This window comes from Nannospalax galili, unplaced genomic scaffold, assembly GCF_000622305.1.
Source record: "Nannospalax galili isolate Female #2095 unplaced genomic scaffold, S.galili_v1.0 scaffold218, whole genome shotgun sequence".
NCBI lineage: Eukaryota > Metazoa > Chordata > Mammalia > Rodentia > Spalacidae > Nannospalax > Nannospalax galili.
This window is the reverse complement of record NW_008343207.1, coordinates 1,692,839-1,716,771: the sequence shown is the minus strand read 5'-3', so window position 1 is coordinate 1,716,771 and position 23,933 is coordinate 1,692,839. Positions and strand designations below refer to the sequence as shown.

At 48.2% G+C, this 23,933-nt stretch overlaps 1 protein-coding gene across 2 annotated transcripts in view; it reads left to right on the top strand.

Annotated features, from left to right (window-relative positions):
• Positions 1-17,434, top strand: part of Kmt5a (lysine methyltransferase 5A) — a 23,150-nt gene extending 5,716 nt beyond the window's left edge. Inside the window, exons 2-8 of one of the 2 annotated variants that reach the window (XM_008839293.3) lie at positions 77-198; positions 1,286-1,442; positions 5,407-5,626; positions 6,030-6,117; positions 13,157-13,216; positions 14,794-14,984; positions 15,640-17,434. In XM_008839293.3, coding sequence (XP_008837515.2) covers positions 77-198; positions 1,286-1,442; positions 5,407-5,626; positions 6,030-6,117; positions 13,157-13,216; positions 14,794-14,984; positions 15,640-15,850 — 1,049 coding nt within the window. In that variant the 3' untranslated portion in view covers positions 15,851-17,434. Of the gene's footprint in view, positions 1-76; positions 199-813; positions 988-1,285; positions 1,443-5,406; positions 5,627-6,029; positions 6,118-13,156; positions 13,217-14,793; positions 14,985-15,639 lie in introns of those variants that run through there. The other variant, XM_029566533.1, reaches the window with a different exon arrangement.
• The last annotated feature ends 6,499 nt before the right edge of the window (positions 17,435-23,933 follow it).

Sequence of the window (23,933 nt, the reverse complement as noted above, 5' to 3'; positions counted from 1 at the left end):
CAGCGGCCCCGCTCCCCGCGCCGCCCACCGCGCCCTGAGCGCCCCTCCTCCGCTTCCCCCGGGTCCCCCTCTCCAGGCAGGAAGATGTCCAAGCCCCGCGCGGTGGAGGCGGCGGCGGCGGCGGCGGCGGTGGCAGCGACGGCCCCGGGCCCGGAGATGGTGGAGCGGAGGGGCCCGGGGAGGCCCCGCACCGACGGGGTAAGCAGGCACCCTCCCCGCACTCAGCGGCGTGCCGGCCGGGCCCGGCCGCAAGCACGTGGGCGCAGCCAGGCCCCCGCCCGCGCTGCCCCGGGGGACCGGCCCCTGGGCAGCTTCCTCCGCTGCAGCCTAGCTGGGAGTGGCGGCACGCTCCGCCATGACCCTGGCAGTGTCCGACCTCGGAAAGTTTGGCCTTATGGCGTTTCCACTCCCTCCCGAGACCGAGCGTCCCAGGAGGTGGCCGCCTTCCCAGGGTGCGGGGGGCCTGCCCGGGCCCCTCAGAGTTACTGGTTGTCTGATTTGATGTTAGTGGCTCACCAGGCAGCCAGGCCATGCACTGTTTCTGTGTGTGGTCACTGGGAGGAGAGGCCCCATACCCAGAGACAACCGCACAGCAGTGACCTGTACCGACACCCCCAACCCCCACTCCGGGCCTGCCCACTGTAGCCAAGGTGCGGTTTGCAGTGAAGTGACCGCCCTAAATGCGCTGGCCGCCAGCTTGTGCGCTCATTGGCCTCACCCATCACCCAGAGAGAAGTACTCCAGCCACATTCTAGGAGGCGCTGAGCTGCAGTGGCTTTAGAGGGGCCACGTCTGGCGCAGAAGGTTCAGGCTGTACTACAAGCTCTCCCAGCTGGCCACAGCACCAAGTGGTTAATCAGGTTCCCTGAGGCCTGTTTGCTATGCTAGTGGCTGACTCCCCAGCCTGGGGAGTTAACTTCTGACTCAGCCTAGCCCTTTAGATCTGCAGTCGGTTTTCCCTGGGTCATTCCAACCTTCCTGCTGCTGGTAGGTTAGTTCCTTCCTTAAACGGACTGGACCTCCATGTACCAGCTTATCCTCTGCTGGTGAGCCTTGCCCTTAGTGACCAGAATTAGAGAACACATGTTCAGAAACCTTTGGCTTGGGCCTAGGGGCTTCGAAATCTGCCAGAGCTCTCCTGAGAGAGCTGGGGCTGGCATTTCTTGGTCACCCTGTCATGGAGAAATGATATTGTCTATCTTTTGTGTTTACCCTTATTCACTTAAACATTATAGGGTGATCTTCATTTTCAAACCTCTTTCAGAATATGTGTTTGTCTTTCTAGGAGAACGTGTTTGCCGGGCAGTCAAAGATCTATACCTACATGAGCCCGAACAAATGCTCTGGAATGCGTTCCCCCCTTCAGGAAGAGAACTCAGTTGCCCATCATGAAGTCAAATGCCAGGGGAAGCCATTAGCTGGAATCTACAGGAAGCGAGAAGGTAAGCTCTGGAACAACCCCTTTCTGATCTCAGCTGTTCAGGCTGTAGGAGCCCCTCTTCTCTGTAAGGACACGTGTATGTTACATATCTAGCCCATCTTTCTAGTGCCAAGTTTGGTCAGCCATGTTCCTTCTCCCTGATAAGAAACAAATACAGATGGAAAGTTGTGTCAGGGTGTGTGTGTGTGTCCTGTGGCCTGACAGGTTCTCCCTGCTTTCACAAGAGTTAGCATGTCCTTCAGGTGTGTCTTGCCACGTTGCAAAAATAACACACCGACCTGCAATTCAGGAGGCTTATGATTGCTAAAAATGCAGAAATAAGTGAGTCTAGGTTGTACAGATCAGGCACTTGCTTACAGTGTTAGGTGAACGTAGGCGATTGACTCCCTTCCCTTGCATAGCAGGCCCTGACCCCATTTCTAATTTCTTTCCATTCAGGTATTCCGTGTTACTTTCCAAAGCAGTATTCCTTGTATGTGAAATTTGGACTTAAAAATATTGAATGATGGCCGGGCATGGTGGCGCACGCCTTTAATCCCAGTATTCTGGAGGCAGAGACAGGCAGATCTCTGTGAGTTCAAGGCCAACCTGGTCTACATAATGAGTTCCAGGACAGCTGGGGCTACAGGGAGACCCTGTCTCAAAAAGACCGAAAAAAAAAAAATATTGAATGAGGGCTGGGGGTATAGCTCAGTGGTAGCATGCCTATCTAGCATGTATGAGATCCTAGATTTGATCTCTAGCACTTAAAAAACATAGGGCTGGGGATATAGTATATAATACCTGCTCAACATGTATGAGGCCCTAGGCTCAATTCCTAGCACCACAAGAAAAAAAATCCCATTTGGCCCTTGTAAACAAGGTGAACCCTCTAAAAATATTGTTTTCATCTACGTATTCTGTATTAAAGGCTTTAATGAGGAGTTTAAGGCTCCCATCCATGGACCTCCTACAACTCACCCTTTCTAGTTGAATCTTGCCAGACCAAGCAGAGCCCCTGGCTACCAGCAGCTCCCCAGGAGAAAGTCATGTGCTCACTGACAGGGTCTAAAGTTATACAGCCTGACCTAAGAGGCCACATCTGAGAACCAAGGCCAGGAAAGCCCTGTGCCAGGGGCAAGAGCCTACCCTCAGCTTGATTTCTCAGTCTTAGGCACAAGGGATGTTATTTGAGTTTGTCTCAAAATAACTTAGGTTCTAATCCTAACTGCCAGTTGAGAGGAGGAGGTTTGCACAAGTTGAAGCTTTTTTTTGTGAGCCTCAGTTGTCTGATCTGTCAGTTGGGAGAAAAAAGAATCTTGTCTCTCAAGTAAGGCTATTGATAAGTTACAGTGTGGGTACAAAGGACCTGAGATGTAGAGGCTGCCAGCTCTTCCCCACTGCCAGCACCACCTCCTTCTGCATCCTTGTACCTGCAACCATTAGGAGAGCACTTACCACCCAGGTTTGGGGAAAGGGCTTTGTCACATCCCTTCCAAAATGGGCAAAATTAATGTTGTCCAAATGCTGATAAGGGGCTAACAAGCTAGTGTAATTGGTTCCTGGTACTGCTAAATGGCATGATGAGAATTTGGGATCACATGTACCTTGGAGTTACTACGGTCTAGGTTTACTCTGAGGGTTCTACCTGCATCCTAAGAAGGCACACAAGGGAGTGAGGTTGCTATGGCTAGATTGTGAGGTTTTTGGGGGGGCGGGGGTGCTTGTTTTTCCGTTTTTTTGAGACAGGGTCTCCCTATAGCCCCAGCTGGGCTGGAACTCACTATGTAGACCAGGCTGGCCTCAAACTCACAGAGATCCACCTGCCCCTGCTTGCCTCTGGGACTAAAAGCATGTGCTACCACACCCAGCACCTTTTTTTTTTAAAGTGCTGGGATCTGAACACAGGTCCTCATGCTTATGTGGCAGTCACTTTACTGACTGATCTCTACCCCTATCCCTGGGTGCTTTTGATGTATTTCCTTTTCTTCTTTGTTTATGGAACTGTAATTTAGGTATCATAAAGTTTATTTACTTATTTTATGAGGATAGGGATGGAAACCAAAGACTGGTAAGTGCTCTACCACTGGCCTACATCCCAACCCAAGTGTATTTTGTTTGTTTTTCTTTATTTTATTTTATTTTATTTTATTTATTTTATGTGTATGCGTGTATTCCCTGCATGTAGGTAAGTGCACCTGTGTCCAGCAATGCTGGTGGAGGTCAGAAGAGGCTGTTGGATCCCCTGGGACTGGAGTTACAGACAGTTGTTACCTGCCATGTGGGTGCTGGGATTCAAACCCGGGTCTTCTGCAAGAATAATCAGTGTTCTTAACTGCTGAGCCATCTCTCCAGCCCCTCGTTTTTGTTTTCAAGATCTCATGTAGCCTAGGCTGGCCTCAAATTCCATATGTAGAGGCTGCCAGCTCTTCCCCACTGCTGAGGATGGGGTTGAATTTATCTTCCTACTGCCACCTCCCGAGTGCTGGGATTACAGGCATGAGCCACCGTGCCCAATATTATGCAGTGCTGGGGTTGGAACCCAGGGCTTCATGCATGTCAGGAAGCTAAGCTACCAACTAAGCTATGTGACCAGCTCTACAGTGTTCAGTTTAGTGGGTTTTAGTATATCTGAAGAGTTGTACAATCACCACCTCTAATTCCAGAACATTTTCATTACCCCAGAGGAACCCTGTTCATTGGGGCTCACTTTGCATTCTCTGTCCCCACCCAGCTCCAGGCAGCCATTAAAGTACTTTCTGTATCTGTAGCTTTGCCTGTTGTAGACATTTCATGCAAGTGAAATCATAGACTATGTGGCCCTTTGTGTCTGTCCTCTTTCACTCAGCATGATATTTTCAAGACTTATCCCAGTTGTAGCACATGTCAGCATTTTGTGCCTTTTTATGGCTGAATCAATCATTTTCTGTGTGTGGATGGACCACATTTTGCCTAACCATCCATTGATGGATGTTTGCATTGTTTGCCTTTTTGGCTATTATGCATAAGCTGCCACACCACATTCACATACAGATTATTGTGTGGACATGTGTTTCTAATTCTTTTGAGTAAATGCCTAACTGTGTAATTGCTGGGTCAGATGGTAATTCTGTGTTTAGCTTTTTGAGGGAACTGCCAAACTGTTTTCCAAAATGGCTGTGCCATTTTATATCCTACCAGTAGTGTATTAGTTATTTTTTAAAAGTAAATCATTAATTTTTTTTTTTTCTGAGACGGTCTCCCTGTAGCCCCAGCTGTCCTGGAACTCACTATGTAGACCAGGCTGGCCTTGAACTCACAGAGATCCGCCTGCCTCTGCCTCCCAAGTGCTGGGATTAAAGGTGTGCGCCACCACACCGGGCTAATCATTAAGTTTTTGAAAAAGGCATTGTTCACCAGTGCTGTCCCTGCAGTAAGGCCATTTGCAGAGTGCCTTATGACAGGATGCATGCCAGTCTGCCCAGGTACTGTCCCGAGAACAGCTGGTAGCACAGGGCTTCAACCTTGTTGGAAGGGGAGTGGTTTGTTTGACTTAGAATCTGAAGTGAACTTTGCCAGACATCTAGTGGGAAGAGTTTGGACTTTGTCTCCTCACTCCACCTACCAACTCCCTTTACTCCGCCCACCACTGCTAGCCCTTGCTTTGGGAATTGAGCTTATTTTCTTGGGTCTGCAGCCCAGCGTCTGAAAGCTGCTGACTGAGCACTCATGCCAGCATTAACATACACAATACTTCACCTCACCTCACAGACTGTCTCCCACAACTGGCCACAAAAGACTAAGTTCTCTGTCTGCTGTGTTGGTCAAAGAGTAGAGATAGGCACCTCTACCCTGATAGTGTCAGTGGACACAGGCTCAGTAGTCTCCTACTTCCTAACACTCCCATGATGAACTTTTCTTAGCCTATCTTAGAATGCAGTTTATGTGTAGAAACTGGGAGCTAGTGTCTAGAGTAAACCCCTGTGCATTCCCACCTCCTGCTGCAGAGAAAAGAAATGCTGGGAATGTGATCCGAAGCACCATGAAATCTGAGGAACAGAAGATCAAAGATACCAGAAGAGGTCCCCTGGCACCTTTTCCAAACCAAAAATCCGAAGCAGCAGAACTTCTAAAAACTCCACCCCCGTCCTGTGATTCTACCAATACAGTGGTCGCCAAGCAAGCCCTGAAAAAGCCCCTTAAGGGCAAGCAGGCTCCTCGGAAAAAGTAAGTCCCCTGGAGCCTCCCCCCCCCGCCCTGTCCCAACACAGAACATTCGATTCCTGGGCTCAAGCATGCTCTGGTCCCAATGGGGTTAAGTAGTATACCCTTCTCAGCCTCCTTCCTCTGAGTCATCACACTCCCTGTTTGGTTGTTTTGTCAGTGTCTCTGTGTGGCAGGGTCCAGAAGTTAAGGCCTCCTTAGAGAGAAGAGTGAGCAATTATCCTTGAAACTGCCTCCCTCTCCCAGGGTGTGTGAACAGATAGATGTGCAGTCAGGTCCCAGTGGGCAGTGGTGTTTAGGGACATGTTTACAGAGAGCCACCTCCTGAGCCTGAGGAGCTATGTAACTCCTGGGTCTAAGCAGGGCTTCAGTTCTCAAGTATTTCTCCTCTCCCCCTCTTACCCAGAGCTCAAGGAAAAACGCAACAGAATCGCAAACTTACAGATTTCTACCCGGTCCGAAGGAGCTCCAGGAAGAGCAAAGCTGAGCTTCAGGTAGAGTCCCATTCAGCCCCAGCTCTGGGAGGAGCAGGGTGACCCTGGGCTGTGCTTAGCTTGATGTATTCTCTTGAGGCTGGTCTCTTGGCCTCTGGCTTTGATTTTCTTGATCTAGCAGGGATCATCCCAGAGCTTGCTCTGACTTCCTGGTGCTTCATGAAGCTTGATTAAAACTCTGTGGAGGAGCCTTGTAGCTCATGGCATGGAAGGCCTGGTGCCATTGTGAGGTTGGCTTTCCCAAGATGTGTTGGCAGGGCCATTTGGACCCTGGGATCATGGAGAAGTCTGCCTGGTCTTTTAGAAGCTTCTCTTATCTGCAATCTGGAAGTTTCCATATTCCAACTCAGGGTTGTAGAGAGCAGTGTCACTTGTAAGCACTTGCTGGGTGTTGAGCTCGAGCCAGCCATTTACCCTCAGTGTGCCTGCACTCTGCAAAATAAGAAGGTCAGCTGGACATGGTGGCCAGACCTTTGAATCTCGGCTCTTGGGAGGCAGAGGCAGACAGATCCCTGTAAAATCAAGGTCAGCCTGGTCTACATGGTGAGTTCCAGGCCTTCTGGGGCTACAGGGACAAAAGACCCTTCCACGCTCCACCTCCACCCCCCCAAAAAATAGGAAGGATAAAAGGTAGGAATGGAGATGTATACCTATAATCCTAGCATTCAGGGATAGAGGTAGGAGGACTGATTTAAGTTTGAAACCAGCCTGGTCTATATAGCAAGTTTTAGGCCAGCCAAGGGTAGATAATAAGACTGCCAAAAAAAATCGCCCAAAACAAATGAGAAGGTAAAGTAGTTGTTGGTGGGATCATTGTGGAGATTAAAGAAATGGATTCATGCTGAGCATGGTGGTGCATGTAATCATAGCACTCAGGAAGCCGAGGGATCTCAAGTTTGAGACCAACCTAGGCTACATAGTAAGACCCTGTCCTTATTTACAAAAATGACTTCGTGGCCCTAGGGATGTAGCTCAGTTGGTAGAGTACTTGCCTATTATGCACAAAGCCCTGGGTTCCATATAAACGGGGCATGATGGCTCATGTGTATAATCCTAGTGCTCAGGAGGTGGCAGAAAGACCAGGAGTTCAAAGCCAAGTTCTACTACATAGGGAGTTTGAGGCTAGCCTGAGCTACATGAGACCCTGACTCATGGGTGTGGTGGTGCACGCCTTTAATCACAACACTTGGGAGACAGGGGCAGGAGGATCTCTATGAGATCAAGGCCAGCCTGGTCTAGGTAGTGAGTTCCAGGCCAGCTGGGGCTACAGAGAAATACTTTCTCAAAAAGCAAAATAAAAAAACAACAAAAAGTCTTTGTGCCATAATGCCATAGAAATGCAAATGGCAGTTAACTACTGTGGTCCCCATTGTTTCCCAAGGTGGTCCCTTCTCTCAGGTAACTTGTCTGGGAGTATCAGACCTAAGTGGATTACTCAGGTAGGAAGGCGGCTAGCCTATGTGGCCCCACAACCATGTGTGCAATGCCCAACTGGGCAACAGTCTGTCAATATTTCGCGCAGTGGGTTATGGTTTTTGCCTGTCCTGAAACTCCGTGATGTGGTCAGACGCCTCATTCCTACTCTGAAGTCAAGGCCACGCCCTCTGTATCTCTTCTTGACCCTGGGGACTCCAGAATACCTCCTCACAGAAAGAATGGGACTAGCCTGGGCATTTTTAGCACCTCAACTGTCGCAGAGACTCCCCCAGTACTGTTAATGTCAACCAGAGACTCCTTCCAGCACTGTTAATGGTAGCCATGCATATGGAGCTATAGAGCTCTAGTATGCTCTTATTTTCTTTGAAAATGGCTTTATTTTAAAAAACAAGCCCCAAAGAGGGTCTATTTCCGTCCATTTCCCCAGCAGCTTTGTCTTTATTTCTGCTGAAAGGCAGTTTCTTTGGACCAAGAATGAGTTGTTAATAAATGTTGCCATCGGGCAGTGGGAGGCTGTGCTAGGTCACTCTCAAAGGCAGCACTGCAGAGGGGAGGTGGTGCCAGGCCACAAAATGGCCACAGAATCGGGGACTTTTCCCAGCCAGGCTGGAGCTGTGGTAGGTGGCACAGGGAGCTCTGGGGGCTGCCTTGGTAATGACAAGCCAGGCTTTTGTGCCTGGAGGAGGGAAGGCTACAGAGGGACATGGCTGACTGCAGGTCAGCTACCTCCTGCAGCAGACAAACCTGAGGAAGTCACTGGCTTTTCTGAAGCTTGGGCTATAGACAGAGGAAGCAAGTGTTAACAAGAACCAGGCTGTGCCTCTTGCTATTGGTGTTGGCTCTGCTGAGAGTACTGTGCGCCTGCTGCTGACTGGGGCAGAAAATGACAACTGCCCAGGATGATATGGGTGTGGTTGTTGCTGACTGGCCAGAGTAATGTGGCAGGGTATGTGCTCTCTTGACTGCAGAGAAAGCTTGAGGGTGCAGCATCTGGGCTTGTCTGAAGGCTGAGGTTCCACCTGACCTGACTACCCTCTGGGCTAGGCCAGGAGCTGAATAGGTGGGCTGAGGGTGACTTGTTGGCCAAGTGGCCAAGAATGAAACTGAAATAGCAAGTGCTAGGGCAGGCATCTCACTGAGCCGCAAGACTGGGCAGGGCTGGTTCCAGAGTCCAGGACAGGAAGGAGGAGTTTGAGTCCAGGGCCATGGGCTGGGCTATTGAGAGATGTCTCTGACCCCATGGCCCTACACTGAGGCATCACTTGGCTGCTTGGCTTGCCCATGGGCAGCCACCTTGGGGCAGGAACTACAGCTGTTGGCAGTACCCTGACTTCTCATCCCCAACCCAGCCACAGAGCCCAACATGTGGAAGGACTTCTGATTCTGCCTTGGGAGGGAATTGTCACCTCCTTCTCTCCCACTTCATTCAGGCCTTGCCTACCCCCACTCTTCCATTTGCCTTCTGGCCTGCTACCTAAATTGTTCTTAGGAAGCCCAGAACTGGCTAGGAGGCCTCAAACTCTTGGCTTCCAAAACAGACTCCAACTCACTGGCTATGTGTGCAGGGTGTCCAGTCTGGCCCAGCTCTCCTTAGCTTGTCTCCTTCTAGCCATGTTCAGTCTCAGCAAGAAAATTCCCAGGGACCCACCTCAGTTATCCCACACCTCCTCTAGTTCACTCTCTTTATAACTACACACTGAGAATGATTAACTGCAACAAGGTGTGTGCCGCTTTGGAGGTTATTCTGTGTGTGCTTCTGTACTCCCTAGAATTTTCTATAGTGAACAAGCTCAAGTTCCTCAAGCCCTGAAGTCTGTATTTAAGCCGGGTGTGATTAACAATTTTAAAAGACAGCCTAGCTAAACTAGGTGGGTGGCACATGCGTTTAATCCCAGCACTCAGGAGGCAGAGGCAGTGGATCTCTGTGAGTTCAAGGCCAATCTGGTCTGCATAGTGTGTTCCAGGCCATCTGGGGCTGCAGGGAAGACCCTGTTTCAAAGACCAAAAAAAAAAAGACAGCTAGGGCTGGAGCTGAGTGGTAGAGCCCTGTTCTATATGCAGGGGGCCGGGGGTGGACGGTGTCAAGTCAGAGAAAGCAAACTGACTTTGGCCTGCATATGGTCATTAGTGAGATGGAGTACTTTGGTAGAGTGGTAAGCCTAAGGCTCCTTTGAGCTCAGGAGTCTGTTTCTCTAAGAATGTTGCTTGATGGAACCCTGGAAGAAAGGAGGAAGAAAACAGGCAGATGAATTAAGGGAAAGGCTACTCTAGACAGGAGGGACTAGGGCACAAAGGCCCAGAGGCAGGAGTAGGCTTGGCCATTTGGAAGGGCCAGCTGTGCAGCTGGGGGAGTGGAGACAAGGGTGAGGGCAGGGAGGTGATGGCTCACGCCTCTAATCCCAGCATTATGGAAGCAAAAGTAGGTGGATTTCAGTGAGTTTGAGCCCCACTGGTCTACATAACGAGTTTCAGGGCTTTATCTCAAAAGAAAGTCTAGATTTTCTGTTAGTAACTATAAAAAGTTTTTATTGTGGTTTTTTGAGACAGGGTCTCACTAGCTCTGGCTGGCCTAGAACTTGGTCCTCCTGCTACAACCTCCCATAGGATTATAGGAGTGCACCATCACCCACCCTTGAAGTTTATTAAAAGGAAAACAAAGATTTCTAATAACTTTCCACAAGCCCAGCATGGTGGTCCACACCTTTAGATTCAGCAGTTGGGAGGCAGAGGCAGGCAGATGACTGTGAGTTCCAGGCCAGCCAGAGCTATGTAGTGAGACCTTGTCTCCAATTTCCAGTAATAATTTTTTTATTAATTATTTCCAATAATATTATAAATTCATAAACAAGAAAACTTAAATTTTTGTATTTTTTATTTTATATATGAGTGTATTGTCTGCATGCATGTAAGTGTGCCTGTGTTGGGCATTGCCCACAGAGGTCAGAAGAGGGTGCCAGATCCCTTAGAACTGGAGTTAGGGATAGTTGTTAGCTATCATGTGGGTGACCAGGTCCTCTGTAAGAACAGCCAGTTAAGAGTGCTCTTAACTGCTGAACCATCTCTCCAGCCTCCAAACTTTAAATTTTTAGTAATTTTTGATTCATAGAAGAATTACAAAAATAATACAGATAGTTCCCACAGACCTACCACAAAGCCTGTTAACATCTTGAGTCACCCTGGTAAATTTATTGCAGCCAGGGAAGCAGCAGCAGTGTTTACTGTTAGGTAAACATATTGAAATGATGTAAATGATGACCTCATTTACATTTTCCAAAGACCTCTGGCTTGCTGGGTAAAGAATGGAGGCAGCTGTCAGATATGGTTGGCTGGGGATAAAGTAGGATGAAGAGAAGGGGGCTGGGTTTAGAACTGTCCTGGAGGTATTAGAGACCTGGTCTCAGAGACTCACCATCTCTCGCACACATCCCAGGGCTTGTCTGTCACAAGGCACGTAGGTGTAGGCTCAATGACTGACCAGCTGTGAGCTGGATTCAGGGCTGTGTATCAAGGGTGTGAGCTGAGCAGTAGGAGAGACTCTCCAAAGATGCCATCTGTCCAGTAGGTGGAAGTCCATGCTGGTGACCCAAAATGACTTTGGGGCATCTGTTCTCTTTATAGCTCCCTCTTGTTTCCCTAGTCCTACATACGGTACCGAGAGGGAGGGACGGCCCTGTGGAAGAGGAAGACTAGAAGTGTTCAGCCTCTCTGTTTCTGGCTGAATTGGCCCTCCAGCTGGAAGGCCCTTTTCTGATCTGGGGCAATGGGTCCTGTACAGTTACAACTGAGAGATCTGAACGTAGGGTCTCGGCTAGGGGGAGGCAGTGTGTCCTGCTCACAGGGTGTAGCTTCTAATCCTTTGTTTTTGGTCTTTCTGAGACAGGGTCTCCCTGTAGCCCCAGCTGTCCTGGAACTCACTATGTAGACCAGGCTGGCCTTGAACTCACAGAAATCCGCCTGCCTCTGCCTCCCAAGTGCTGGGATTAAAGGCATGTGCCACCATGCCTGGCAGCTTCTAATCTTATTGATAAATTATATTTTGGAGGGGAGATGGTGCTGGGGGAGTAAACCCATATGCTGAGCAAGTACCATCTCTAGCCTGTCCTCCCTCCTTCTCTCCCTTTCTTCCTTCTTTCCTTCCCTCCCTCCCTCTCCTTCCTCTCCCTCCCTCCCTCTCTCCCTCCCTTCCTCTCTTTCCTCCCTCCCTCCCTTCCTTCTCTTTCAAGATAGGATCTCTCATTAAGTAGCCCTAGACAGGCCCTGAACTCACTGTGTAACACAGGTTGGCCTCAAACTTGTGGTCCTCCTGCCTCAGCCTCCTGAGTAGCTGGGGTTACAGGCCTCCCTCCCTCTCCTTCCTCTCCCTCCCTCCCTCTCTCCCTCCCTTCCTCTCTTTCCTCCCTCCCTCCCTTCCTTCTCTTTCAAGATAGGATCTCTCATTAAGTAGCCCTAGACAGGCCCTGAACTCACTGTGTAACACAGGTTGGCCTCAAACTTGTGGTCCTCCTGCCTCAGCCTCCTGAGTAGCTGGGGTTACAGGCATGTGCCACTATGCCCAGCTCATGAGTCATTTCATATAAAGTCAGAATCCTGATTTTACATATATTATTTATTTAGGGGAATGCATGTATGCCACAGTTCCCTTATGGTGGTCAGAGGACAACTTAAGGGAGTCAGTTCTCTTTTTGCACCATCTGGGTTCTGGGGATGGAACTCAGGTAGTAAGGCTTGGAAGCAATGTGCCACCACGCCTGGCTTATTTATTTTATTTTATGTGTAAGTGCACCCGTTGTGCAATGCCCGCAGAAGACAGAAGAGGCTGTCGGATCCCCTGGAACTGGAGTTATGGACAGCTGTTAGTTGCCATGTGGGTGCTGAGATTCGAACCCGGGTCTTCTACAAGAACAGTCAGTGTTCTTAACTGCCGAGCCATCTCTCCAGCCCCTATTTATTTTTTTAAATGCTACAAAGGGCAAACAGCGTATTTTAAGGCTCTATAGCAAATGCCTGAGATAACGAGCAAATGTTTATTCTTTGTTACTGTTTTAGAGGCGCCAGGCCATGGTCAGTTGCCCCCCATTGCTTTTGGCATGTGTAGAGGAGCATATGTTGGCAAAACCACTCACCTCATAATTGAGAAGTGAGAGAATAGGCTGGAGTCCCACTGTTGTTCCCTCCAGGGAACATCCCATGACCAGACCCACTAGGCCCCACCTCTTCACAGAGCCACTGTCTCCCAGCAGCATCACACTGGGGACCAAACCTTACAGGAACCTTCAGGGGCCACTTAAAATCCAGACTACTTAAGTGTGGGGCTACTCACCCATAATCCCAGTGCTCTGGTGGCTGGGGTAGTAGGGTAGTGGGATCATGAGTTCAAAGCCAGCTGGGGCTATAGAGTGAGGCCCTGACTCTAAAACTAGTCTGCCCTTGGACTGGCAGTATGTCCTTCTTATTGAACCCAGATGGCGGATTGCTCACCACAGATGAGTGACAAAGGGTTAGTGCTTGGGGCTTTGTTGTCACTGGGTACTAAGGTCACAGAGGACTGTGGCCCTGGGGCTGGCAGGAGTGAGCCTGACACTGCTCTTATCTTTTCACTCAGTCTGAAGAAAGGAAAAAAATAGACGAATTGATTGAGAGCGGAAAGGAAGAAGGCATGAAGGTAAGGGCAGCAGTGGCTGCTATGCAGTGGTGATGACACAGCTAAGTTGCCTTGATTTCTTATCGCCAAGTTGCACCCTGTTAGGTGTCAGAGAGCCAGAATCAAAACACTTGTTGAGGAAATGTGTCAGGAAGGGAGCACACAGACATCACCCTCTTTTAATTGTGGTGAAATATCCATGACATCTACCACTCAAAGCATACAGTGCAATGGCAATGACAGTTTGTTCATGCAAGATGTGGTCAGTCATCCATCCCTCTCTGATTCCAGAGCTAGTCACTTTCCTGAATGGAAACCTTGTACCTGTGAGCAGTCAGTCCCAGTTCCACCCTTCACCCCCAGCCCCTGGCAGTCACTAGTAGACAATCTTTCTGTGCATACACCTGTTCATTCATGTCAGTGGATTTGTGTTGTCACCTGGGTGTCTAGCTTCTTCATAATGTCCAAATGAACTTTTAAAAAAAGAGAAAGAGCTGGGTGTGGTGGCGCACGCCTTCAATCCCAGCACTCGGGAGGCAGGGGCAGGCGGATCCTTGTGAGTTCAAGGCCAGCCTGGTCTACATAGTGAGTTCAGGTCAGCTGGGACCACAGGGAGACCCTGTCTCAAAAAGACAAAAAAATAAAATAAAAAAGAAAGTACAGAGCCGGGTGTGGTGACATATGCCTTTAGTCCCAGCACTTGGGAGGCAGGTGGATTTCTGTGAGTTTGAGGCCAACCTGGTCTACATAGTGAGTTCCAGTCCAGCCGGGGCTATAGGGAGACCCTGTTTCAAAAAAGACAGAGAGAGAGAGAGAGAGAGAGAGAAAGTACAGTGGCCATTGCTACAAATGGGTTTAGGACAAGAGGGCTGGCACATAGCTCCATGGAAGAATGCCTGCCTAGCTTGAGCAAGGCCCCAAGTACAATCCCTAATATTCATCTCTAAAAAAGTGGGGGGGGGGGTCTTTGAGGCAGGGTCTCCCTGTAACCCTAGCTGGCCTGCCTCTGCCTCCCAAGTGCTGGGACTAAAGATGTGCACCACCACACCTAGCAGAAGCTTTTTGAACTGTTTTTCTACATGGCGAGATCAAAGATGTTCACTTATTTTTGTTTTTGGTTATGCTGGGGATTGAACCCCAGCCATGAGCATGTTAAATGTGCACAATCACTGAGCCATACCCAAACCCTCTCTTAGTATGTTTTTGTTTTATACTCTTGCAATTTGGATAAGAGGAGGGTACCTCTCTATTCCAGGGTATGGTAGCTAGATGGGTCTTGAACTAGACACCAAAGGTCAGAATGCTTCCTTTTTTACCTCCCAGCTGTGTGGCCTGGACACATGACTTCATCTCTCTAAACCTCAGTTTTTCATCTGGAAAAGGGCCATTGCCCACCTATCACATCTCTACTGAGGGCCTGACATGAAGAGTGGGGGGTGGGGGTTGGGGCACTGAAGCTGAACCAGACCATGGATATTTAGTAAAATGGGTTTTATTTTTATTGAGGCCCATCCAATAAAGCTAGTAAAGAATGTGGCCCAAGCCTGGTGGTGCCCATCATCTTTATGAACCAATACCCTCTCATCACCTCCTGACAGATTGACCTCATTGATGGCAAAGGCAGGGGTGTGATCGCCACCAAGCAGTTTTTCCGGGGAGACTTTGTGGTAGAATACCACGGGGACCTCATCGAGATCACCGATGCCAAGAAGCGGGAGGCTCTGTACGCACAGGACCCCTCCACGGGCTGCTACATGTACTATTTTCAGTATCTGAGCAAAACCTATTGGTGAGTGTGCTATGTGAGTGGCTTTTCCACTGGGGCTCCTGGGGCATTCCTGAGTCTCTGAGCATCAGCTTTTCTTTCTGAGTTTTTTGAGGCAGTCTCCTTACATGAGTCTCCCTACATAGCCCAGGCTGGCTTTGAACTCACCGTCCTCTTGCCTCAGCCTCCTGGGTGCTGTAATTCTAGGCATGAGCTACCATGTCCAACTAAATCAGCTTCTTGTTGAGCACAGGCTGTGTCAAGGCCCCTTCCACTTCTGTGGTTAGTATTTGGGATTAGAGCTATCCTCAGAAGCGGGAAGGGATTCACCCCCTGGAAACCTGCTTGGCAGTTCACAAGGCTTTTCCCTCCCTGGGGCATTTGGCTGGAGCAGTTCTGCAAACTGGTAATTGCTCTTTCCTGTCTGAGGCCAGGGGAGCTGATTTTTATCCATTTACGTATTTTTAAAAATCTCTACAGTGCCTCCCCTGCCTCCTTAGAGAGTCCTTTGGCTTCTGCCCCCAAGCCCAGGACCTCTCTGGGCTCTCCAGAGTGGCTTTTGTAATTAAACTGTCTTCCTCTAAACAACACCCCACCAGAATCGAGATGGAGCACGACCCCGGCTGGGTTAAAAGCCTCTTTATCAATATAATCCCCTCTCGCCCTCCCTCCACACCAGCGTGGATGCCACTCGAGAGACAAATCGCCTGGGGAGACTGATCAATCACAGCAAGTGTGGGAACTGCCAGACCAAACTGCACGACATCGATGGTGTGCCTCACCTCATCCTCATCGCATCCCGAGACATTGCAGCAGGCGAGGAGCTCCTGTATGACTATGGGGACCGCAGCAAGGCCTCCATTGAGGCCTACCCCTGGCTGAAGCATTGACCACCGCGTTGCCCTCCCCGTTACCTCCCCTCCTTCAAAGGACAAAGTGCCCTCAAAGGGAAATGATTTTTTTTTTTTACACTTAATCTTAGCAAATTACTTAAAATGTTTTTAAAAAGTATATTAAAGATGCCTTTTCACTGTAGTATTTAAATATCTGTTACAGGTTTCCAAGGTGGACTTGAACAGATGGCCTTATATTACCAAAACTTTTATATTCAAGTTGTTTTTGTACCTTTTTGCATACAAGCTGAACGTTTGTGCTTCCTGTGCAGTCAGAGACTGCACAGGTTTTAGAGGAAGGAGTCAAGCATGAACTAGGAAGCCGGGCGAGGCTCTGCCCCAAATTGAAAGCCAGGACTTCCCTGCACCCTATGTCCAAGGACAGGCAGGTGTGAGGGCTCTGCTGCCCCCCATGCACAGCCTGGACGGGACGTCTTCAAGCTCTTGTTGTCCCCAACGTCTCGACAGGCACACACATTGAAGTGTATGAATATTTTTTAAAAAAGGTTTCGCAGTAAGCTAGTCTTCCCCTCTGCTTTCTCCAAAGCTTACTGAGCCCAGAGGTCCAGGCTGGGAGCAGACCTCTTCCACAGGCTTACAGCTTTGCCAGGCACCTCGAAGCATCAGGGTGGGCAATCAGATTGAGGCGGGCGGGAAAAGCACTGTTGCCCTGCCCTCTTGGGGCAGGTTTCCTGAAACTGCGTTAATTCTTTATAGAAATGTGAACACTGAATTTATTTTAAAAAAATTAAAAAAATCAAAAAACATTTTAAAAAAAAATCAAAAAAGGAAAAAAAACCACAGAAAACAACTTATATGTATATAGGTCTTGAAGTGAGTGAAATGGCTGTGTTTTCTTTTTGAGATGCTTTTGTTTTTCTTTTTGTTTGGTTGGTTTTTGTAGAAAAGATTTGAGATGGTACTCTATTCTAATCAAAAGTAAAGTTTTGTAGTGGGACCAGAAATTACTAAGCCCAATTACCCCCTACACCCCAATTCTACTGCGTAGAAAGTTCTGGACCTGTTGTCAAGGCCTTCTGTTTGTTAGAACCCTTGGTGTCCTGGGACGATGCAGCCTGCCAGCCCAGGATCTCAGCCACCACTGGCAGCATCAGGCATCTGATGGGTATGGCACCAGGGGTACCTGTCAGCCAGCAAGGCCAAGTAGCCAAGAAACCAGGGTGAGACTCAAGTTTTTACCTGGAATGTGAGTAGGAGTTGGTGGCTTCCTCCCTTCCTAGGGAGAGCTGGTCCTCACTGGTCACCGTCAGTTCAGGGGCTGGGGCTCAGGAGCCAGGGAAATGTGAATGGTAACCTACCCTTGTCCCCAACACCCCCACCCTGCCCTTTAGCCTCATGATGGTGCTACCTAAGAAAGTCTTCCCCTGCACCCCTCACAAGCCTGGTCAGTGGTCTGAGACATAAAGGAGGATCCGACAGGAGGGGGAACTATGAGATGAAATGTCCTGGTTGTACCTGTTTGTGGTTTAGCTTTGTATTTAAATAGCAAACAAGGAAATAAACTTGAAAATTATTTGTCATCATCCTAAACAAAAATTAAAGTATTTATTGCCAGGCAAGGCCACCTATGTGTTGTTCTGTTTTTATAAGGTAGAGAGAGAAAAGTACAGTCTGGGCCAGTGAGATAGCTCAGCCAGTGAAGATGCTTGCCACCAAACCTGATGAACTGAGTTCAAATCCCAGGACCCACATGGTAGGTTGTTCTCTGACCTTCACACATGCTGTGGGATGTATGTGCTCACACAAATAAATGTAAAGAAAAGAAAATAGGGTCTGGCTTCATGCTATATTTACATTCCTAGATCTCTTGTTTTCTCACCCATATTATGTGTGGAGGAGGGCGGTTCAGAGGGTGTTTAATTCACAAGCGTGAATTAAAAGTAAATGTAGAGCCTAACACGTAAATACTTTGAAAGTTAGATGCTATAATTTCCATTGGCTTGTTTTGAGACATAAAATCGCATGTATCCCAGCCTGGCTTCAAACTTGCTGTGTGGCCAAGTATGACCTTGAACTTCTGATTCCTGCCTTCATCTCTCTAGTATTGGGATCACAATTGTACATCCCAACACTCAACTCCATAGTTATTTCCAATTCAGGAGACTTGATTCTCAGATGGCTCAGCATCAACTGATCTTCCCACATCCTGAACCTGTGCCTGTCACATGCCCTGCCAAGTTCATATATTCAGTCCCAGTACTTGAGGCCAATTTGAACTGTGGACGAAGTGTTTGGTTTAGAGATCCTGCATCAAACTTGTGTTTGTCAGCTATATATGACCTTGGATGGGTGTTCTAATTTGCTTTCTGTTGCTGTGACAAAACATTCTGACCAAAACCAACTTGGGGAGGAAAGAATTTATTTGATCTTAATGGATTACATTGCACCCTGAGGGAAGTCAGGGCAGGAACTTGAAGCAGAAACCATGGAGGAATGTTGCTTAGAGTCTTTCTGCCAAGCACACGACTACCCACAGTCGGCTGGGCACACCTGCATCAGTTAGCAATCAAGAAAATGGTCAATAGACAATGCCCACAGGCCAAAATGAGGGAGGAAATTCTTCAGTATCAGGTCACTTTTTCCCAAGTGTGTCAAGGTGACCAAGATAAACTATCACAAGGGGTTACTTGTCCCATTAGTATATCTGTCAAACAGGAACAGTCTGCCCGCCTACCTTCTAGGGGTATCCTGGGGACTTCGCTCTCAAGTATTGCAGCATTCTTCCTTGCAGAGGACTGTGCAGCCTAGTGGCCACGTGCCAGGCCTCTGGTTCCAATCTACTCAGCTGTGTAACCCAGGGCAGGCGCCTAACCTGTTCACAGTTCAGTTTCCTTGTGTCCAACACCAAGACAATAATTGTCCTATGGGCTGTTGTGAGGGTCTGAAACACTGATACCTAAAAAGCACTTGGACTAGTGCCTTCAACATAGTGATCAATGCTGGATAATATGAAGAGTAAAAATCAGAAGTTTTAAGTTATTCACTGTTCCCAAATGCTGAAGCTGATAGCTCGTAAGTGCTTCTGATATTTAATGCTTGGCACAGTGGTGCACACCTTTAGTCCCAGCACTCAGGAAGCAGAGACAGGCAGATCTCTGTGAGTTCAAGGCCAGCCTAGTCTACATAGTGAATTCCAGGCCAGCCAGGGCTACATAGTGAGACCCTGTCTCAAAAAAACAAACTTGTTAGGGCTGGAGAGATGGATTAGCAATTAAGAGCACTTGCTGCTCTTGCAGAGGATTCCAGTTCAATTCCCAGCACCTACATGGTAGCTAACAACTATAACTCAAATTCTAGGGGATCTGACACCCTCTCCTGAACTCAACAGAGATTGCACACACATGGTGCACATAGATACATGCAGACAAACATTCATACACATAAAATAGAAATCTTTAAAAAGTAGTCCTCAGGGCTGGAGAGATGGCTCAGCAGTGAAGAGCACTGACTGTTCTTGCAGAGGACCTGGGTTTTATTCCCAGCACCCACATGGCAGCTACGAACTGTCCTTAACTCCAGTTCCAGGGGAATCCAAAGCTTTCTTCTGACCTCCGCAGCATTGCATGACATGGGTGCACTCACATACATGCAGGCAGTACACTCGTACACATAAAAAAATAATATTTAAAAAAGAAAAAAAGTAGTCCTCATTGGGTGTGGTGACACACACCTTTAGTCCCAGCACTAGGGAAACAGGCAGATTTCTGTGAGTTCAAGGCCAAACACTTGAAAAAAAAAAAAAAGCAGTCTCATGGCTGGGTGTGGTGGTGAACACCTTTAATCTTTTTTTTTTGTTTTGGTCTTTTTGAGACAGGGTCTCCCTGTAGCCCCAGCTGGCCTGGAACTCACTATGTAGACAAGGCTGGCCTTGAACTCATGGAGATCCGCCTGCCTCTGCCTTCTGAGTGCTGGGATTAAAGGCTTGCGCCACCTTTAATCTTTTAATTCCAGCACTTGGGAGGCAGAGGCAGGCAGATCTCTTTGAGTTTGAGGCCAGCCTGGTTTACATAGCGAGTTCCAGGCCAGCTGGGGCTACAGGTCAAAAAGACCAAAAAAAAGTAATTGTCTGATCTCCATGCATGCTCATGCCCCCCAGAAACACTAAAAGAGAAAAGGAAGGTAGGAAGGAAGGATGGGAGGGACAGAGGGATGGAGGGAGAGAGGGTGAGAGGGAGAAAAGAAAACAAGCTGGGTGTAGTGGCTCACACCTGTAATCCCAGCACTTGTGAGGCTGAGGCAGGAGAATTTGAGGCCTGCTTAGGTTACTTGAATTCCAGGCCAGCCTGGGCTGCAGAGTGAGATCCTGTGGCAGAAACAAAACAAAAATAAAGACAAAAACCTTTCAAAATTTGATATTTAGTTGTTGTATTGATCAGTTGTTTTTTTTTTCTTTTCTTTCTTTTTTTTTTTTTTTTTTTTTTTTGAGACAGGGTCTCCATGTAGTCCCAGCTGACCTGAACTCACTATGTAGACCAGGCTGGCCTTGATCTCACAGAATGCTGCCTGCCTCCGACTGCTAGTGTTGGGGACCCCTGTTGTGTAAAGTAGAAGTCCCTTCATGTCCGGATAGCCCATGGGCTCGGCTTCAAATGCAGGGACTCCTTTTTCAACAGAGTGCTTTTCTGGCATCTTCCTGACTCGTCTTTTGAAGTGCCCGCCACAGATGCCCTACCATAAACATAGCCTCTGGCTTTGTTACTACCAGCCTTTCCTGTGTGATTTTCAGGCAGTCTGGCAGCATGGCAGGAGCCCACTTCCATATGTAAATAAGGGCATCCCACAAAGTACCTATCAGCTAAAGCTTTTACCACTGCCCCCACAGTATAAGTTTCCTGGTTTTCCCTCAGTAATTGAAGCTGGGTCACCAAGACTTGGAGCCGAGCAGAGTCACTGAATAAAGGCTGTACCACTGAGACTGAGCTGAGTCCTGTGTCTTACTGCCTACGATCCAGCCTTCCCGGAGAGAGCTGTCTCTTCGTAAGCCAACTCACGGACACCTAGCTTTAGCCACCCCACTCCTTCCCGCGTGATCCAGCGGCCGGTGGATTTCGCATCTTGAGGAAGTGCACGGGTGAAATTAGGGCGGAACCCGGCCGGGCAAGCCCCGGCAGCAGAGACCCACAGAGAAGCGGCGACAGCGACTCAGTGCGCGACCAGACCCGCCACTCCAGGATGCACGCAGGGGACCGGTGCCACAAGATCCCTGCGTGCCCCATATGCTAGGATTAAAAGTGTACACTGATTAGCTCATTTTAAGAGACTATTGCTACAGCAACTGCTGATGTTGCTTTCTGAGACCTAGCTTGAAATCTGACTTCTCATCCTGGACTTCCTAGACTATGCAGAGTTTGTAGTCAGAAGGCCAGTGTAGGAGAGGCTGACAGCAGCTCTGTCATGTGTGGCTACACCAGGGCTGTTCCTGGGAGAAGTGTTCCTAAGACTTATGCAAATGCTGCCTTCAAGCATTCCTTTTGTGAGTTGCTCAGGGCTCTCTCAACTTGAGCCATTTCTCTTACTCTGACTGTGCCCACAGGAAGGAAGCAGATGAGTAGACAAGATGACCCCAAGTTTGGAGTCACAGGTGATACACAGAAATGGCTGCTATCTTAAGTCTGTGTTATGGCCACTCTGTGTTCTGTAAATGGGAAAACTGGGTCAAGAATGGCTCAGTTTTAGAAACCATTGTTTTTTTTTCCTTTTTCCCATTTTTCATGTGTGTATATGTATATCTATGTATGTATCCTTTGCATACATGTGGGCAGATGTGTGCATTTCTGTGGAGGCCCAAAGTTGGTCATCTTCAATCAGTCTTCCACTTTATTCATTGAGGCAGGTTGCTCTGGTGAGCCCATCTGTTTTCCCAGGCCAGAATTACAGATGGACTGACATGCCCACCACACATTTATGTGGCTTTCTGAGGACCCAGCTCCAGTCCTCACACTTGCATGGCAAGCGTTCAGCCACTGAGCCAGCTCCTCAGCCCCTAGGACTCACCTTAGAGATGCCCCTGTCTGCAGCTTTGCCAGACAGGCACGTAGCAGCCCTGTCCTCCACTTGAATTCTCTTCTGGTCTTGCTTGCCTTGGTATAGCTTTGATGTCTACAAGTGGCACTGGAGTTGGGGTACATGGTGCTCACTTCCATGGTGCAAAAATTCTACCCTCACCCCCACTAAGAAACATTCTACAGGGTTCTAGGTCTCAGGAGCCCCTGATCAGACCCTGTTGGGATGATATTAAAGACTAGTATGATGGTTAGTTTTTGTCGATACAATTCTAGACATTCCTGGGATGAGGGACCCTCAATTGAGGAATTATCTTCACCAGAGTGACCTGTGGCCATGTGAGGTGTTTTCTTGATTTCTAATTTCTGTAGGAGGGCCCAGCTCACTGTGGGCAGTGCCATCCTGGGCAGGTATCCCTGGGATGTATGAGAAAGCTCCAGAGCACTCCATGGGAAGTAAACCAGGAAGCAGTGTTCCTCTATGGTCTCTGTTTCAGTTCCTGCCTTAGCTTCCCTCTATGGTGGACTATAGTCTGTAAGCTGAAACGAACCATTTTCTTCCCAAGTTGGTTTTGGTCAGTATTTTAGCACAGCAACAGAAAACAAATTAGGACAGAAGTGGGTACCAGGAAAGTGGGGTACTGCCTGAAAGATCTGACCATGTTGTTTTTTGGGATGATTGTGGAGGATTTTGGAGCTTTGTGCTGGAAAAGCCATTGAGTGGTTTAGAGATTAATGGGCTGTTGTGGGAACTGGGAAGGTAATACTGAGCCAGTGCAGAGGATAGAGGCATGGCTATCTTCAGAGGGAAGCAAAAACTACTGAGCCATTGTATGCTATTGCGAATTAAGAATAATCTGTGGTTTCCGGAGAGTGAAGAATAATTTGTGGTTTCTGGGACTGAAGAATCAGCTGTGATTAACAAGAGACCAGCATCAATGAAGTGAAATCTTTGCTTTCCTGAGACAATTTGATACTGGCTAGCTATGGCTGAAAGATGCAGAGTGATTAATGAGAGATCAGCATCATCGAGGCAAAATATTCTGGAAAGTATTTCCTCAGGGTAAGCACAAAGAAACTGTGCTAGCAGGGAGAAGGAGACAAAGGTTGCACACAACTTGCAGCAGAACTTGGCAAAGTTGATGAAGTTACAACCTCATTTGTAGTGGAGACCCCAGGATTAATGGGGTCATGGAGAGAGAAGCTGAGCCTTGGTACCATGAGAAGCCAGAAGGCCATTGGTGAAGGTATAGCCTTGGGTACAGTGGAGACCCCAGTATATTGAAGCTATCAGGACCATGGGATGACCACAAAAGACAGCAGCAGCTGTGGAATTGGGTTGGCCTGAGTCTAAGAGACAAGCTGCATATGTTGAGGATGGCAGAGCCAGAGAAGTGGGAATGCCAGAGTCCTTTGAAGCCCAGAAGATCATGAGTGAGTCCCAGATGCCAGACACTGAGCTTTTCACACTCTTGGATTATAGTTTTGCTTTGCTTTGATTGTAACTGTGTCCTAGTTCTTTTCTCTTGGAATAAGTAAGAAAGTACTTAAGATGGACATGGTAGCACAAGCCTTTAATCCTAGCACTCAGGAGGCAGAGGCAGGAAAATCTCTTTGAGCTTAAGGACAACCTAGTCTTGCTTAGTTGTGTCCAATTTTTCCCTGTTGAAATAAGACAGTACTTGTTTTGGATTTTACAGGAGCCCACAGTTGAGAGACTTTAGACTTTTTTTTTAATGTGTATGAGTGTATTGCCTGCATGTATGTGAGTGCAGCCCTGACTTTAGACTTTTAACACACTGAAATTTTAAAGCACTGGAAGGTTTTTTAAAAATATTTATTTTATTTTATGTGTATGAGTGTATTTGGGGCTGGAGAGATGGCTCAGTGGTTAAGAGCACTGACAGCTTTTGCAGAGAACCCGGGTTTGGTTCCTAGCACCCACATGGCGGCTACGAACTGTTCTTAACTCCAGTTCCAGGGGAATCCAAAGCTGCCTTTCTGACCTCCGCAGCATTGCATGATTCGGGTGCACTGGAAGTTTTTTAAGGCTGGGA